This window comes from Chiloscyllium punctatum, chromosome 19, assembly GCF_047496795.1.
Source record: "Chiloscyllium punctatum isolate Juve2018m chromosome 19, sChiPun1.3, whole genome shotgun sequence".
NCBI classification, from domain to species: domain Eukaryota; kingdom Metazoa; phylum Chordata; class Chondrichthyes; order Orectolobiformes; family Hemiscylliidae; genus Chiloscyllium; species Chiloscyllium punctatum.
The window spans coordinates 76,821,780-76,841,603 of NC_092757.1; the positions used below are offsets into that span (position 1 = coordinate 76,821,780).

Below are 19,824 nucleotides of genomic sequence, written 5' to 3' on the forward strand. Positions count from 1 at the left end.
AAAGAATGAAGAAATTCCCATATTGATTTAAAAAGAAAATTAAGTACAGTATTTGGCATAAAGACGAGCAAATTTTTGGCATTGGTTAAATTGAGCACCTTTTTTGCTTTACTTACAAGAATAATGATGTGATTTGAGATGCCTAATTCAATTGCTGCCTTGTATTTCACGGTTAGATATCTAGTAAGCATTTTATCTGATTGCAGTCCATGCTGAGGCTATCAGTCTGGAGCACATTGTATCTGCACAAGGTTAACTGCACTGGATATTAGCTCACACGCTCACCAGAATACATGGCAAGAGAGTTCAGCTTCTTTGCCTGAGCCAGCTGCATAGGTAAGTAGAAGTACCACCAGCATAACTGAGACCACACTGCAGGCAATCCCTTATTCAGGTCATCACAGCTCAAATCCTGGCTGAATTGAAGCTGAGGAACAAAGCACGGCTAACAATCAAAAAGCATCTAAATTATTTACTAAACTAGCATTTTACCAAAAGGCAGCATTTACACCTCAACAGCAGTCAACTCATTAGCCACTCTGCTTCTGCTAAGTACACTGTTGTACTGACGTGAATAGGAAAGGAGACAAGGTAGTGTATCTTTCTGGTCTTGCATCACTGCAAGAAGTGACATGATAAATTAACAGTGTTTACTATGGTATACCTGTAATTCAAATCTGGGAGCAGACAACAGCTATAAATTTTGCATCATCCTTGTTTTTGGTATTCAGGTCAATACTCCATGCACATCAATATTAGCTATGCTACCTTGTGAGCTTTTGATCTGTATAATCTGATTTAAAACTTTATTGCATATATATTTCATTTATATTTATCCCTCTGAGAAATGACTCACACTTTCATCTCAACTCTCCGTGTGAAATCCCTATTTTCTCATGAATAATTTCAAAGCAATGTTTGGACTTTACATTAAGAGGGCTGACAAGAGATTTAAGAATGTTTCCGAGGTATGGCTGCTTAGGATATACTTGACGGATTCTGACATCTTGGGCCAACTCAAATAAGATGGCTCAGTGGTTAGCACTGCTGCCTCACAGTGCCAGAGACCCAGGTTCAATTCCCACCTTGACCAACTGTCCGTGTGGCATTTGCACATTTTCCCCATGTATGCGTGGGTTTCCTCTGGGTGCTCCAGTTTCCTCCCACACTCCAAAATTGTGCAGGATAGGTAAATTGGCCATGCTAAATTGCCCGTGGTGTTAGGTGGATTAGTCAGGGGTAAATGTAGGGGAATGGGCCTGGGTGGGTTGCTCTTTAGAGGGTCGGTGTGGACTTGTTGGGCCGAAGGGCCTGTTTCCACACTGTTGGGAATCTAATCCAATCAAGACAACATACATCTTTTTAAAATGGAATCAAGCTGCTTTGGGGATGGATAGAGCCACAAGAAAGGTTGTGTACTACTTTACAAGGGAATAGACAATATATCTGTGACACGTTACAATTTTACAAGCGCTGCTTTCTTAAACAACCACCACTATGCACAGAAGACAAGAAATTGGAGCAGGAGTGGACTATTTGGCTTGTCGATTCTTCTTCACTGTTCAATATAATCCTTGCTGATCTTAAGCTTCAACTCCATTTTCCTGCCCATTTCTCATATCCTCTGATACCCTGAGAGACCAAAGTCTGGCTATTCCAGCTTTAAATGTGTTCAATGTGGAGACTCCAACCTCACCCCGGGACAGAGAATTTCAAAGATTTGTGACCATTTAAGTGAAGATACCATCCATTTCTGGAATGAAACTTAAGTTTTCTGCTTTATTTGTTCAATGCGCTGATACTTCCACATCCCTCAGTATTATTTCTCCTGCTTTCACTTCTTACTTAAGCTACTTGCTTCCTCTTTTTGATACTAACGTACCCCAGCTCTTGCAGTCTGCTTTTATATTTCTGGCTAGCTTACTCACATATTCTACTCTTTCACTTTTAATCAACTCATTGGTACCTCTTTGCTCGTTTCTCAAACAATCCTAATCCTCAGATTTGGGATTCTTGCCCTTGTGAGATGAAGGGCAAGAAGGTTATGCTGGAACAGTATAAAATGTTAGTTAGGTTATACCTGGGGACCTGTATGAAGTTCTAGCTCACCACGTTGTTGGAAGGCCATGATTGTACAGGGAATGTGGAAGGTATTTACATGGATGCTCCTTGGGCAGAAGGGTCTGAACTATGAAGAAAGATTGAATTGGTGAGGAAGCAGTGAGGATTGAGCTGGGATATGATAGAGATATATATGATCATAAGGGCATAGACCGGATGGATAAGAAGGCATTTTTCCCATTAGTAGAAAGGTCAATAACCAGGTGATATAGATTTAAGGTAAGAGGCAGAAGGCTAAGAGGAGGATTGAGGAGAAACCTTGTTCATTCGAGAGTAGTGAGCACCTGGAGCTCACTGCCTGGAAGTGAGATTGCAATCCTGGTAGCATTTAATCTGTATGTAGATATTCACTTGCATTATTATGGCCTCCAGCTCTATGGGTCAAAAGCTGCAAAATATGATTAGTGTAGTTAGATCTTTGCTGACAGGTACAAACAATATGGGCTAAATGCTGTAAACCTCTATGAATCTATTTGTTATCATTTCTTGAATTTATAAAACTCTTCCTTTAATCTAACACAGGAGTGGCTCAGTGGTTAGCACTGCTGTCTCACAGCGCCAGAGATCCATTTCGAACCCACTCTTAGGTGACTGTCTGTGTGGAGTTTGCACATTGTCCCCGTGGCTGCGTGGGTTTCCTGTGGGAGCTCTGGTTTCCTCCCACAGTCCAAAGATGTGCAGGATAGGCAGTTTGGCTGTGCCAAATTGCCCACAGTGTTCAGGCACGTATAGGGTAGGTAGGTTAGCCATGGGAAGTGCAGGGACACAGGGACAGGGTGGGTTGGTGTGGACTTGATGGGCCAAATGGACTGCTTCCACAATGTACAGATCCCATGATTAATCTTTAACTTCCTTTGTGAGCCACAGATGTGTCATTATAGCTGTGTTTTTGTTTGTCAATGGAATGTACTTTGGTTGAACTATTTCAATTGATTCTTTAAATGTTTCCCACTTTGCCTTTACAGTTATACATTTTAGTCTATTTACCCAATTAGCCTTAGTTGGCTCTCCTCTCATACCCATGTAATTTGCTTTGTTTAAGTTTCTTGTTTGTCTATGGAATACATCACTTTCAACCTTAAAATAGAACTTAATAGAATTGCAATCACTATTTCCCAGAGGATATTTTCCTGTTTCATTAAAGGTTAACCTCACTTCACTGCACCATATAACATCTAAGATAACATTATCCCTGGTTGGTTCTGCAATGTATTGAAAATATTCTGCAAACTGATCGTCTGCAGTGTTGTCGCCAATTTGATTGTTCCAGTCAAAATGAAGATTAAATTCCCCAACAATTATCATATTGCCACTTTTGCAAGGTCCAATATTTTCTTATATAATGCTCTGTCTACTGTTATAATTGCAGCAGGATCCCTAAAAACTGCTCCCACCAGCATTTTCTGATTCTTGCTATCCATAATGTCCAGCCACACTAATTCCACTTCATGATCTTCATAGCCCAGATCCTTTCTTACTAATGCTCATATGTCATCCTTTGCTACCAGGGCTGCTCTCCTCCTTTGCTATTCTCTCTGTCTCTCTGAAATATTTCCCACCCTGACTACCTTGCATCATGTCTCTGTAATGCCAATTATATCTCAACCACTTATCTCTATTTGTGCCATTAACCTGTCTATCTCGTTGCAGATGCTTCTTTCATTCAAAGAGTTAAAATTTCTTTTTTTTTAATTTCTATTTCCTATAATGACTTTACTCATTGAAACATTGGCATGCTACATTCCAGCACTAAAAGGCATTGTTCTAAAATATAATACAAAAGCAAACTACTGACAATTCTGAGAATCTGAAGTGAAGAAAAACAGAAAATCTTGGAAATATTCAGCAGGTTAGATGGAGAAAGAAAATTTTCAGATTGATGACCTTTTTATGTCTGAAATATTAATTTTATTTCTCTCTCCAGAAGTGCTGTCTGACCTGATGAGTATTTCCAGAACTTTCTGTTCTCATTACACAGAAATTCATCTGTGATGGAGCAAGTATCGTGACATTTTAATGGTTCCTTTGGACTATAAGTTTGAACGCTAAAGGAATCAATCAATATCACAATAGAGCAGGGGCACTGGGTTGAGGCAGAAAGTCAGCCATGATCTGATTCAATAGTACAGCAAGTTCAAATGGCTTTATGGCATATTCCTGCTTCCATTTTTTTTTAGCTTTGTTAGTATTGATGGAAAGGAGTTTGAACATCAAAATAATTCCACAGTGAATACTGACAGATTTCTCCTTCCAGTCTTGGATCTGAGAGCTGAATCTTTCAGGCCTGGAGGAGGTGAAGCTGGAAGCACAACTAAACAGATGGGGAGGAAGCCTATCCAATTCCCAATTCTTCTTAACTCTACCCAAATTAAGTTTGTGACGGGAAGGTCCATTGCCAACTTTACTATCCAAACACACATGGAGGCCCTAAGTGGATAATTAATGACCTTGTCACTGCTGGGGCTAACCCAGGTGTATGCTGTCCTATCAGCAACCATACTCCCACCTCTCCCTGACCCCCAGGGTAAGGAATGTGCGATAGTTCTTTACTCATCAGCTTGGGGTGAGCTGTCAATGGAAGGCACCCTGTGCTGAACAGATCTGAGATGATAACCCTCTGCTCCAACTGTGAGCCTCAGCAGTGAAAACCAATACCCTGCCTCCTCCCTGACATATCTTCTACGTTTAGCCATGGCCTGATCTCCAGGGGTTACATTGCCAGCATAAGCTAAGCCTAGGAGAGGGACTTTCATGCCCTGGGAACTGATACTGAATAAAGACCTACTTGCTGACCCCTTAAAGACCCTGATGTTCCAAAAATATGACAGTCCTTTCTCTCGTTTTCTTGGTAATGTGCAAGACACCTGCCAAACCTGCAAGATTCTGCCCAGAGTTTCTCACATAGTTTGAAGGTATTATAAATATTTTCCATTATATCATTAGGTTTAATGCAGCTACAGAAAGGGAAAATTAACAAATTATGGGAAGAATAACTAATTGAGAGACAGCCAACTTCAATGGAGTAAGAATGGAACAGGATCAAATAAATTGGAGTCAAAAGTTGGGAGGAAGAACGAGAGCAAAACAATGGGCAACCTTCAAAGAAGAGATGGATTGGATATGGTCGTCGTATTTTCCCTTAAAAGGGAAGGGCAAAGCAAACCAATCCAGAGCTCACTGGATAAGAAAAAGAAGTAGAATTTATGATAAGAAAGAAAAACTGTGTTTAACGCAGATGTTGGGTGGAAGTTACAATTGAATCAGGCAGTACATCAGCGTTTCAGAGGAATAGTGAAAAAGCAAATGGGTGAAACAAAACAAAGGGCGAATATGAAACAAGGTTGCGGTTAACGTAAGTGGGATTTCCAAACTCTTTGATTGGCACATTATTAATAAAAAGGTGATAAAGGGAGCAATGGAGTAAATTGGGCACCAAACGTTGGACTTATGCATGGCTGCAAAGGGCGTAGCTGAGATAATGAATGAATGCTATTCATCTGTCTTTAACAAGAGAAAAGATGCTACCCAGACCATAGTGGTGAAACGGGAGGAAACTGAATTGACAGGAACTAGGTAATCAGTCTAGACTTAAAGTTGACAAAGCACTGGAAGTGATGAGATGCAACCAAGCATATTGGGGGAAATGAGAAGGAGAATGGGAATTGCCGAGGCTTTGACTATTTTTCAGTCTTCTTTTGACTTTGAGTTGTTGCCATGATGCTGCAGAATAGTAACTGTTTCACCCTTGCTTTTAAAAAAAGATGCAAGATTAAGCTAAGCAAATGCAGTTCAAGTTTCATTAACAGGGAAATGGAGTACGCAAGCAAGGAGGTTAATGTTGCATTTATATAAGACATTGATTTGGCCTCAGTTGGAGTACTGTGCCCAGTTATGGACTCCACATTTTAGGATAGATGGGAGGCAGCGCAGAAGAGATTTCTGAGAATGCTCTCAGGGATGAGGAATTTCACTTACGAAGACAGGTTGGAGAAGCTGATACTGTTTTCTTTGGAGAGGAGAAGGTTAAAATATTCAAAATCATGGCAGGTCTGGACAGAACAAACAGGGATCAAGTATTTCCACTCATGGAAGGATGAAGAATGGGAAGGCAGAGACTGGTCAAACATTGCCCGATTTGGTGGATATTATAGAAGTTATTTTGAGAGTTCCCCAGTATGCAGTATTGAAGACAATAATTTGAATTTGTGAAAGTGGGATGAATAATTTATTTTGTCACTAACTTTAATGGATTTTACAATGTAAGCAATTAGGGTTTGAGCTCAGTAGAAAGAAAATACTTTTTTTTAATAAAACCCTCTAGACATGTAATAAATGTTTTAAATTAAGACCTATTTACAGTTATGAATAATAAAACAACATACTGCATTGTGAAAATATTCATATGAAAGGATAAACTGAGCAAATAAAATCTATTAACTCTTTGTGGACTGCTGGCTCTTTTCTGCACTATGTCCAAAAAATCTCCGTTTCTGCTCAGAGTGAACTGCAACTTGCAAATATATAGAGCAACCTTGGTTATCCAAACATCAATTATCCGAATTTTGGATTATCCAAACAATATCTCAAGGTCCCATTAAAACGTTATCCAAGCAATCAGTTATCTGAACATAATAGTCTCCACCCATCTCGTTCGGATAATCGAGGTTCTGTATTCAAAATTAGGTTGAAGAAGTGTCATTTTGGAGCAGACACATGACCGAAAAATGTCTGTTTCTCTGAAACATTGAACACAAAGGAGAATAACGAATGTCCTTCAGCCCTCTAAGAATTAATTATAAAAGGGCCAGTTGGAAACAGAGGTTGCTTATACAGCACTGAGAGCTCTGGCTGCACATTCTCTGCTTTTATGAAAGGGGTGTGATCCACTGGGTCTTGGTAACATAAATGGATGTTGTTATGTATAAAACACTCCTCCAGATTTATAAAGCCAACCCAGTGCATGATAATTAAGACCTTGTGTCAAATTCAACAAGTAAACTGTAATATTTGATTCAAGCAAACTTTGCAGTTAGGTGCAATACAGTGAAGGACTTACAAATGGCATCTTTGCCACACCTATAACTTACTGTGAAATTAATGATTGTTAGTGGAGGTGGGGTTGTACCTGGGTCTTACCATTTCCTTCTAACCTATTAATTTATGACTGATGACAAGCATCCAAACGGGGCCAAAGTAGAAACAATAATTTGACAGCATCAATGTGATGCAAACTCAAAGTCACTTGCATTACCTATGAGCTACAATGGAACAAAATGCACAGTCATTGCTGTAATTGGAAGCTTTGGCATGAATGTCTACCTTGGTGATTTGAGCTTGAAATGTCCCACTAGCAACAATCACGATGTGTAAATATTAGAGGAATTAAAGTTATTGCAGTGTTATTATGTGTGCCTACACTTTAATTATGCGTGACATTTACTTGATGCTTACAATAGGGTTCTGCAATTCACATACTCTAAAAGCTTTGCTGGTGTCACTCGCATAGGGAATGAATACATTTTCAGCGCATCCATAATTCTTTTAATTTTTGACAATCAAATTAACTCATAGTAGGTATTGTGTACTCAAAAACACCCTCTGGGATAGGCAATTCTTAAATCTTCACCAAACACAGGACCAATGAGATCTTGATATCATCCATAACAAATTTGTAGATCTGCTAGACAGATCTTGGAACAGCTGTCCTTGTTTGTACTGTTGTCATTAGGATCCTGGCGGAAAATACAGTGTTCTCCAGTTTATCACCGATGCCTTTTGTAAAATGCCAACAGCTTTCCAAGAATCTGCTTGCAGCAATCTGGACATTGACCAACATCAACTCAAACTTCCAAGGCCCATTGCAAGGTTATATCATTTACAGGTAGATAATTGTTTCTTTATTTACATAGACTACGGTCAAATAAATCGCTTGAACACCTATTTGTTTAACACTTGTACGCACCTGAGATGATACAAGAGATTTTACTAGGCTCCGAATCCCTTTATGCTTTTTATACCTGCCACCTCCTTCCACAAAACCACACAATTCAACAAGTCTGTGGAATGCTGAGCTGGTACAAAGCAAGTAAGGTTCTGGAAGAGGTATGATGTAATGGCCTTTCATTGTAGCACGAAATTTGGAAACTAATCACTTGGCTGAGCTCAGCAAGTGGAATATGAGATCTCCTACAACTTTGCTATTGTGTTGTCCATGTGAACAACATACATTTCTTCAACATTAAGCTATAAATTTTACTGTGCAAGTCCAAAATGTAGACCTTCATGGCATCAACTGAGATGTGGATTGTCATCTATGGAATGTCAGATAAATCACCTATCATTTCTCATGTTCTTTAGTTCCTTCAATGTACATTAGTCTTTGACCAGCTGACGAAGACATGGATAAGCAAAGCCACCATTGTGCATTGCATTTATTTAAAGTATTGTACTATCAAACGTCATTGACCATGAGGTGATCAGATGGACATTCTATCAGAAATATGATTCATCCCTCTGCCCATCTAGGTAAGTTGCAACTGAAAAGCTATGGGATCATTTTAAACTTGAAAAGTAAAAGGCACTTCTTAGCTCTTCATTTTGTTTTGTAGTCATCCTATAATTCCTGCTTGATGTCAATATGAACTGAATATGATTTACTAGAAGTTACTTTTTTTCTGAGTCTTTTCTCTGCCATTGATCAACAAAACAATGCTTTATGATAATCACATTGAGAGATGTATAATAATGATATGATTTTCTGACAAGTTTGTTTCGACTTAATGAGTATGTTACACTACAAAATGCATGTACACCAGTAAGAGAGTAAAGGAATCTCTCTGAATCTGCACTACCTTTCTCCTTTTCTATCCTCACAAGTCATCGGGCGTGTTCCTGGCTTGCTGTTGGTCAGTGCTTCCCAGATGGTCACCTAGAAAGTAAAATGAATAATAAATAAGGTGAATAAAGGTGGAAGCATGATACCTGTCCAAAGTATCATTGAGTTAGGTTTCTTGTGATTAAATTGAAACAAAGCTAAACTCTAATCTGAATTGACCTAAAACTACAAATTGCACTTTTTAAAAAATAAAATCGTACTTTCCTCCCAATGCTACTGCAGGTGCCTGCTTTGTCCAAGACACATTTTGGTAACCAGCGTTGTAACAGACACCTCAATCTACTTGTAAAATTAACCAAAGTCTTCTGAGAAAGGGATCAACATGTGAAGTGGCTTTTTAAATCACATCATTGGAGGCAAAGTTTTGTAATCATTGAAAAGGTGACAGGATGGTGTGGTGAGAGACCTGCGTAGGCTTTGTCTTAAGAGATGAACTTGAAAGGGTTAAATAGTGTTTTTCTCATTAGTATCAATCTTGTAAGTAAGTAAACTGATTGCCTTGTACTTGGGCAAATGAAAAACAACACAATTGAAAAATCAAAGGTCAAGTTAGTGAATGTCCAAAAATGATGACACTGCACAGCACTGCATCTTAACATATTGTGAAATCTGAAGTAGCAATGATCTCAGCAGTTCATTCATTGCTCTGCATCTTGAAAAAAACCATCTGTCCCTTTGATTGGAAGTCATATTACAAAACGTTACTGCTCATTGTCATGAGAAAAATTCTCATCCCAGGTCAGGATGATATTGATGGAGAATAGTGTTATAAAACCGAGAGACCTGCTGGTTCAGGTGAAATTTGCATCACAGGTAGACAGGATCACTAAAAAGGCATTTAGCATGCTTGCCTTCATTACTCAGTTGGAGTAGAAAAGGTTTGGAAGGATATGGGCCAAAAGCACGCAATTGGAACTTGTTAAGTTTGGGAACATGGTCGGCATGGACTAGAGTCATGGAGTCATAGAAATATACAGCATGGAAACAGACCCTTCAGTCCAATTCATCCATGTGACCAGATATCCTAAATTAATTTAGTCCCATTTTCCAGCACTTGACCAATACCCCCTAAGTCCTTCCTATTCATACCCATCTGGATGTCTTTTAAATGCTGTAATTGTACCAGCCTCCACCACTTCCTCTGACAGCTCATTCAATACACACACTACCTTTTGTATGAAAAGATTGCCCTTTAGGTTCCTTTGAAATTTTTCCCCTCTCACCCTTTAGTTCTGGAATCCCCCACCCCAGGAAAAAGACCTTGTCTATTTACCCTATCCATGCCCCTCAAGGTTTTATAAAAATCTATAAGGTCATCTGTCAGCCTCCGACACTCCAGGGAAAACGGCTCCAGCCTGTTCAGCCTCTCCCTGTAGCTCAGATCCTCCAACCCTGGCAACATCCCTGCAAATTTTTTCTGAACCCTTTCAAGTTTCACAACATCCTTCTGATAGTAGTTGGGCCGAAGGGTCTGTTTCCATTCTGTATGACCCAATGATTCCAATACACTACTTGTGTATACAAAAATGACCTCCTTTTAATGTTGTACATTGTGAAGCCAAGTGTGAGTATTTATTTATTTGGAGCTAGTGGAAAGAGAGCAGCTCTTGAGGAAATTCTTGGCTCAAATATTTTATGTTTCTTCCAAAATTGCCATGCCTTCTAATTACAAATGTTTTGGCTATTGCTGTTTGATCTGTATTCAGGAAGAAATTAACTCAGGATTTAGAAGAATAAATGTGCTGTGGACTTAATGCAAAACAAAATGCATGTATATAGTGCTTTACCAGATCTTCAGGTTACCCTGGATGTAAAATTATTTTCCAAGTAATCCATTCAAATAATTATGTAGTAATAAGATCCCAACTCTGAATCCCCTTGTATGAATGTCACCGCACATTAAGAAAACTGCGGCCCTTGGGAATTATTATTGCACTGCCACCAGCTGTCAGCACAAGAGTTAACCAGATGCAGAATTGACTCTTGACTACAATTGACATAATCGACAATACCAGTTTTCTTCGTCACAGGAAGTGATTTCAAAGCTATAACCTCATTTAGGGATTTAAATAACAGTTGCTAACTACTCAAACTTCAATCTTATGACATTATTTAAATTGCTCAATTAGATTACTATTCAGCTAATCAGATCCGGGTTTTCATTATTCCTTACATAATTTATTATTGTTGCACATCTGAAGCTTCAACTCTTAGACCCAGATAATGTATGAATATTCTCAATCTTCTTGATGTTCAGTCCTTGACTTATTTTAAAACGTTGTGAATTTAAGGTGTAGTACTTGTTTTTAACATCAGACTTTCCTTGCCCTACCTGATCATACTCAGTGCCTGCTTCCAGCAGACTCTGCTGAATAGCGAACTGCAAAAGGTCATCATCCTCCTCCCTCAGAGAATCCCGGTTACTGCCAACCACAGTATAGCCTCTGGGTACTTCAAAGAGCGCCGGGTCCATATCACAGCCACGACATGAAGCTGCCAAGAAAAACTTGCAAACTTAACTTGATGTCACATTGTAAAATAGATTCCATCAGCCACTTTATCATCTTGGATACACACTTAGTCAAGAATTATGGGAGAAGCCTTTGAATGTATTGAAATGTAACATGGAAAGTCAAAGGTTTCTTCTGTTTTTAAAGAGATCTTGCGTTTGTATTGGCAAAGTTGGAAACTTTTGAGTTCAAAGACATGGCACAGTTGAATGCCAGGCTGCTGTCCTGTTTGATTGTATGATTCTAAGTTCATTGGAAACCCTGTGCCTACTATTCCAAGAATTGAGCTTAAGTTCAGTTGCGCAAGTGTAGACCAATAGGGTTAGTGGTATTAAGATAATCTAACAACACCATTGATCATACTATTACATACATCTTAGTCAGCAGATCTAATAAAAGCATTTAGTAAAGATGATTCATTGCTTGTAGAGTTGGAATCATACAGTGCAGGAGTTGACTCAGTCCATCTTATCCCTGGTGTTTCTTTGAAAGAACTATCCATTTGACTCATTCCCTTCACTTTATCTATAGGCTGCTTTTTATTTTCTATTTTTGAGGGTAATCCATTTTGAAAGTTATTGTTAAATCTGCTTCCACCACCATTTCTGAGTGGATTCCCAAAAACCAAACAAAAATTGTATCCACTCTAGTTCTATTGCTAGATATTTCTTTAAACATATGTCTTTGGGATAACGATTCTTTTGCCAATTGCAACAGTTCCTTCTTATTCTCTCTTAAGGATCCAATTTTAAACTGTTCAAAATCTCTTCTGCTTTCTCAGGACTATGTCTAGAGTACAATCCTACATATAGCCACTCTCTGGTATTACACAATGATCACAGAGTGAAATCAGCACAGCATTTAGCTCTTGTCATGTCTCAAACGTCTTCTAAACCAATGTCTATACATTTGCTTTCAAGAATGGAAAGATTTCACCACTTTCAGGAACACTTTGCTAACTATGATAGACTAATTACAGTTTGCAGCTAACTAAGTCCAGACCATGAGTACTACTTCATTGCATTTATAAATCCTACAGTGTTTACTTAACGGAGAGGCATGTATTTCCTTTAAGTGATTTTTTCCATTAACAAGACCCATCTAATTTGATGCTTTTATTTTGCTTTAGCATTGTGTTAGCGCTGCTGGCTCTTGATAACGTCAATTTAGCTTAGCTGATGGAAATGTGAGAGTAAAGTGGCCAGATTTGTGATGGTTAATGGTCAGAAAGGTTCAGTTAATTAAATAAAAGGGTTCCTCCCACCACCAGCCTCAAAGAACCCAGCCAGTCTGTCACCACTTACTGGGTAAAACCCTTCTGTTCAGATCTAGCAGGAGACTCACTGGAAGCCTGCTGCACCAGAACAATATAAGATCAGCCACTATGCATCATTACATACTGAAGCCAGTATAATTTTACTGTTATTGGATTTATGGTTACTAATATGGTTACTAAAATGAAAAAGACTTTTGAAAATTTGTAAACTGATGACTTCACATAAAGTTACATAATTAGTTTTAACAAAATTCAACAGTGATTCCAACAGCACTGCCACTACCTGGGTTTAAATCTCACTCCAGATTTAAAGGTTGAAATATTGGCTGACACTCCAGTGCATTGCTGAGTGAGTGATTTTCTGTCAGTGGTACACTCTTCAGATAAGGCCTGAATCCCGAGGCCCTGTCTGCTCCCCCCCCCCCCGCCTCCTCAGATCCCTGCGTACTTATTTCAAGTGAACAGCAGGAGAGTTAACCTGGTGTCCTGACCAATCTACTATCTGTCAATCTGCATCATCAAGCCAGATTATCTGATCATTATCACATTGTAATTTGTGGGAGTTGACTGTGTGCATATTGGCTGCTGTGTTTCTAACATTACAACAGTGATGACAACTTCAAAAATACTTCATTGCCTTTACAATCCTTTGGATCAATACAAATTCTTATTGTCCTTCATGAATCACCTTTAATTAACAAAAGTTACATATTAAGACCATAAGACATAGGAGCAGAAATTAAGCTATTCGGCCCATTGAGTCCGCTCTGCCATTCACTCATGGCTGATAAGTTTCTCAACCCCATTCTCCCGCTTTCTCCCCATTATCCTTGATCCCCTTGATACTCAAGAACCTATCTATCTCAGTCTTAAATATACTCAATGACCTGGCCTCCACAGCCTCCTGTGGCAAAAAATTCCATAGATTCACCACTCTCTGGCTGAAGAAGTTTCTCCTTATCTCCATTTTAAAACGTCTTCCCTTTACTCTAAGGCTGTGCCCTCAAGTCCTAGTCACTCCTACCAATGGAAGAATCTTCCCAACATCTACTCTGTCCAAGCCATTTAGTATTCTGTATGTTTCAACTAGACCCTGATAGACCCAGATTCCTCAAATGTTCCTCACATGTTAAGCTTTTCATTCCTGGGACCATTCTCATGAATCTCCTCTGAACACACTCCAGGGCCAGTACATCTTTCCTGCGATAAGGGGGCCCAGAACTGCCTACACAATACTCCAAATAGATCTGACCAGAGCCTTATAGAGCCTCAGAAGTACATCCCTGCTTTTATATTCAAGTCCTCTCAAAATAAATGCCATCATTGCATTTGCCATCCTAACTACTGACTCAACCCTGCATGTTTACCTTGAGAGAATCCTGGACTAGAATTCTGAGTATCTTTGCACTTCAGACTTCTGAATTTTCTCCCCATTTAGAAAATAGTCCATACCTCTATTCTTCTTACCAAAGTGCATGACCTCATACTTTCCCACGTTGGACTCCATCGTCCACATCTTTATCCACTCTCCTAACCTGTCCAAATCCTCTGCAGCCTCCCTGCCTCCTCAATGCTACCTGACAATCTACCTATCTTTGTATTGTCTGCAAACGTAGCCAGAATGCTCTCAATTCCTTCATCTAGATTGTTAATGTATAAAGTGCAAAGTTATGGTCCCAACACTGAGCCTTGTGGAACACCACTTGTGTCATCCTGAGAAGAACCCTTTTATCCCCACTCTCTTCTTTCTGCCAGACAGCTAAGCTTCTCTCCAATGTGTTATCAGACAATGACACCTTTAACACCATGGGTCCTTATCTTACTCAGTAGCTTCCTGTGCAGCACCTTACATTGGAGAATAAAATATAAACTTTGACCTCAATTCATACATTTCCGCTGATTAAATCCTCATGTCTCAGTGAGACAATGGAGTCCATTCAGGATAATAAAAAGCTAGAGATTACCAACATTAGTTTTAGGTTTTGTTTGGGTTTAACATGTACTGATAAATCATCACCACTTATTTGACTGTTGTAGTTCAGAGATTCTTTAGATGCATGTGATTCTGAGCTGCCAGCTATTTGGTACTGCCACTGGCAGTGCAAAACATGGGGAGCAGGAGGCCATGGAATAATATGAAAGCTACTTGCTTGCTTCCTGTTAAAGGGAACTTGTAGTGGAATACGAATGTACTCACCGTGGATTTTCTCTGAAAAACAATAATTTGGACTGAATCTTTTTGCTAAGAATGAATTACGTCAAGATTTTTGGAGGGTTGTTTGCCCTGAGGCAGAGAGGGATAATATGTCTTTGACCTTCCTTTGCTTGCTATTGATCTGTCAACAGCTGATCATTTTCTGCTCTCAAGTAAGTTAAAATAGTTTCTCAATCAGAATTCCCAACAAGCTGTGTCTTCAACGCTCTCCAACCAAGTACTGAAGAAAGACACTGATGATTGTCTCTTGCATGATTTAGACTATCAACTTTCAATTGTAGACAAATTTGCTTGTGGGATGCTGAAGCCTAATGTGCCTCATTAGTATGATGACTTCCACTGTTATTCACCATGTCATTTTAATGATAATGGACTAATAATCAATTGCTCCTCAGGGATTGATTAACTCCATGGGATAGTTTGCTTCAAACACATTTTAATTTATGATGCAGACATTTCACCAATCAATTGGTTTTTATATATGCAAATTGCAAACCAAAAGCAAATTACTGACAGGAAGAGTTGCAACATTGTGTACACTCAGTATATTAGATTCCTTACAGTGTGGAAACAGGCCCTTTGGCCCAACCAGTCCACACCGACCCTCCGAAGAGTAACCCAGCCAGTCCCATTTCCCTCTGACAAATGCACCTAACACTATGGGCAATTTAGCATGGCCAATTCACCTGACCTGCACATCTTTGGACTGTGGGAGGAAACCGGAGCACCCGGAGGAGACACGGGGATCCACGGGGAGAATGTGCAAACTCCACACAGACAGTCGCCTGAGGTTGGAATTGAATCTGGGACCCTAATGGTGTGAGGCAGCAGTGACAACCATTGAGCAACTGTGCTGCCCCCAGAATATATAGAGTCAGAATTTCTATTGTGGTTCCTCACTTTAGTAGGCTGTGGGTTTCCCTGCTGGAAACTTTCCTGCTTTCAGCTTTAATCCAAAAACAGGAGGATCCTAACCTCAGCTTCTGTTTCTAACCATCTGCCAGCATTTTCGTCGTTCTATTAATTCAGACTTCCATTTCTGAATAAGCTTCAATGGCAATCATTTTGTTAATGAACTTCACCATGTTGATACTAAAAAACATTAATCTACTCAATGGAAAAAGGGCAAAATGATCAACTAATTCAATATGTTTCTATTACATTATAAACTACAAAAACTGATAATAAATACCCATCTCCAACAATCCAGTAAAGATTTTAATGATGTGGCATAACACAATGAAGGTTTCAAGATTAATTCATGAGTATTGACATGATACACATCACTAAAATAAGGTGTATCGAAACAAATGGCATTTTGCTTCCTTAAGAATCTCAGCTATAATAAGTTACTTGTGGTTAATCCAGCATATCTTTTGGTTAGCAAAGTTATCATGGTTCTTGAAAGCAATTTTGACAACCTTCATTTGATGATTGATTTTTCTTTTCACTCTCTCTAATAACTTTTTACGTTTTGAATTGCTCAATGCATCATTGCTTGTGTTGAGGGGCAATGATAGGCAAGTTATCAAAATCCTAGCAGAGTCCCAAAATTTGCTGTACCAGACATCACAGATGTCATTTATGCCAAAATATGGTCTGCAATCCATCTTTTAGATGCAAAATTCTCATCATTTACAAGAAATTTGAAAATCAGAAAGAATGAACCAGTTTGGCCACTAATAAATCATTGTATTTTTAACTGACAATGCTAGTTACTATTTGCCTGGATCCACAGGCAGAAGTGGTATTAACTTTCCAATTACTTTATATTTCTCTTTAGTTCCAGCCTCTGGCATATCTTTACTGAGCTCCGAGCATTTAAGGATGTAACTTTCCTTCAGCATTAACTGCAAGTCAGAGACATGAGCAAAACAATTCTGGAGTACATCAACTACTAATGTGCCATAATTGCAGTTCATCCACCAACATAATCATTGTAGCTTACTCTAATAATGTAGTTCCCATCTACAATACACACTGCAGGGACACACCAATGCTGCTTTGACAGCATCTTCCAAACCCGACATCTAGCACCTTGAAGGATTTTGGCATCTGATGCACAGAAATACTTCCACTTGCATGTTCCCCTCCAAGCCACATATCACCTTGACTTGGAACTTTATTGCCATTCCCTCACTGTCACACAGACAAAGTCCTGGAATTTCCCTTCCTAATGGAAAAGGGCATGCACCTACATCTCAAGGACTGCAGCGTTCAAACAGGCAGCTCACCACCACCTTCTTAATAGCAATTAAGGATGGTTCATAAGCCCTGGCCTAGCCATTGATACCCCTATTTCATGAATGAATGAACAAACTCTTACTTATAGCATAAATGTATATTGAAACAAAAGCTTTACTCCATCCTTCTATGGTGACATCTATTGGGTATGGTTTTACTACTGCCAACATATTTAGCCCAAAGACAAATGGCCAGGTTTTATTACTTTAACTGGAAGCATGGACACGAGTGGCCACATCCTTCTCAATGTTGGGGAAACAGTATAGTTCTATCCTGTTCTCATTTACTGAAACATGGTAACAATTAAGAATAGGAGTCTTGGCTTCTTTTTCTACCTTAGCCTAAAATTGTTGAAACCAACTGGAGAATGGTACCAATAGCCCACAGAGATGTATTTGCACAACACATTCAGTAACAGTGATTTCTAAAATTTTACATCAACTAGTTCAGTCTCATTGGTTTCTGTGTGATAGCTGTCTTCAGCAGGTGCAGTTGTGTTGAGCAAAAAGCTAGCTTATAACATTATTTTCTTTCAGAAGATAAAGAACAGTTTTCTGCAGCTATATTTTTCAATTGAGTACACTAATTAAGTGAACTCAACCAGACACTGAGAGCCTCCTGCATAATAAAGCCAACACATCAGATAAAATATGATGAGAAATCACAATTGTGAATGAGTTAAAAGTTCAACATCTCTGTAAAAAGCGGTACAGTGGAACATAAGAATTTTCAAGTTGATGTGGGGCATCGGACAGCATTAAAGGTAATTATTATTTTTAATTGGTTGGCTTTCCCTTTGCTGAAATATTGGCCAGAAGCAAATAGCGACTGACATCAACTAAATAAAAAGTAATCCATATATTACGCAGAAGAACATGCTATGTTTGTCTGCTAGATAGAGCACTGCAATAACAGTGCAATGCATTGCTGCATAGTGAAGCAAGGGAGAGAAAATTATAATTACAAATGCATCTTCCCCGTCAGTCAATATTGCAACAAACATCTGAGACACCACACAACATAATCTGGCAGGAGCGTCAGCTAGAAAAGGATAAGTTTGTGGTACATGGCAAACCGGCATAAAATGCCTTTATTTGGATTGGAATGGGGAAGGTAGCTGCTTAAGAAAGTCAGGTTTAATGGTAATGACTTGCATCAAGTAGAGTGTAATTTGTTAGAATTGCCAAAGTTCCTTAAACTAAATACGTCCAGATTGTGGGAAGCCCAGATCTTCTTGTTTCCTGAATGCCAAACTGTTTCTAATATTATTCCTCTTGGTTCTGCATCCTTCTGTTTCAACCATAGCCAGGTGAGTAATGTCAGAGCTAGTCATGTGCCACTATGGAAGTCTCTTAATAAACATGGGAAGTTATAACTTTAAATATCACATTGAAATTTATTTTGCACTTTACCTGCCAACGAATGCATTCACGTTTCCATATTATAGCAATGCAGCCAATAAGAGAGACACAGGTTCTGATAGTTTCAGGAGTTTGATATCTCAGGAGCCCACAAACTTGTAAACCCTCACATAAAGTCTATAAATCCACCACCAGTAATGCAGGTAAGAGGAGTCCATCCCCCTCCTTACAGTCTATTTATTAACTGGGTCTTCACTTTGTAATAGGGAACTGACTACAACTTGGAGTAACTAAAATGAAATTACAGAAAATTTGACAGAAAGATCATTCTGCAAATTTGAACAGATGGAAAACTAACAGTGCAAAAACACCGTAAAACCTGGATCAGGGTTTCCATACACTTACTATATTAAGAATGTGGTTAACTATTCACCTTCATGCTATATTGTATAGGAAACATGTTAATGTTGTGACACAACAACGTAACTTTGACTTTACACAATAATGTAAAATGGGCAGAGGGAAATTGGTTATCTGTTTCACACCTGACTTTTATTTGACTATCCTTTGAAAGAAATGAAAATTGGTCACTGTGTAAAATAGTTTCACAGTTGCCCATTTTATATTAGTGCACAGAATTGAAATGAGTGCAATGTGAGTTACTGGTCAGAGTTTAACATTGGAATGTTAAAATGTGCTTTTGTGTTTATCTATAGTTGACCATACACATTATCGATAATTGATCACAGACTCGGACTCTTAACTACATACTCATGGAGCTGGAGCTGCTCACACTGGACGTGTCACTGCTGGGAGACGGAGCCTCACTGGTAGGACTGTTCCTGATGGAGGTCACAGGTTCATCGCTTCCATTCAGGTTCCCGAAGGTGATACGAGCGTTCAAAATGTGAAAAATTGGAATTTCTGCAAAGACGGTTGAAAAATTGTTGAGGTCTCTGTATAAAGCTAAAACATTGCAAAATCATCATTGGAATTCAAAAGATCCCATCTCCCATTAGAGAATGTTAGAAAATGGCTGAAGTAAAGAGAAATATTTGCATTTAACAAAAAACCCAGTCATACTCTCAAAGGGACTCAAAGCAGCAATTATTATTGAACTCGTGAATAGGGAAAGCATTATGAGTATACAAACTATGAGCAGAAGCAGCCACTTGGCTGCTCAATCTGACTCATCCATTCAA

At 38.9% G+C, this 19,824-nt stretch overlaps 1 protein-coding gene across 4 annotated transcripts in view; it reads right to left on the bottom strand.

Moving 5' to 3' along the window:
* The window catches only part of ankrd13b (ankyrin repeat domain 13B), a 376,259-nt gene that overhangs the window by 13,222 nt on the left and 343,213 nt on the right, over positions 1-19,824 (bottom strand). For all 4 annotated transcript variants that reach the window (XM_072589741.1, XM_072589742.1, XM_072589743.1 and 1 more), the window contains 3 exons: positions 19,394-19,546; positions 11,349-11,509; positions 8,973-9,049 (listed from right to left, as the gene is read on the bottom strand). In XM_072589741.1, the coding sequence (XP_072445842.1) occupies positions 8,973-9,049; positions 11,349-11,509; positions 19,394-19,546 (391 nt within the window). The remainder of the gene's footprint in view (positions 1-8,972; positions 9,050-11,348; positions 11,510-19,393; positions 19,547-19,824) is intronic.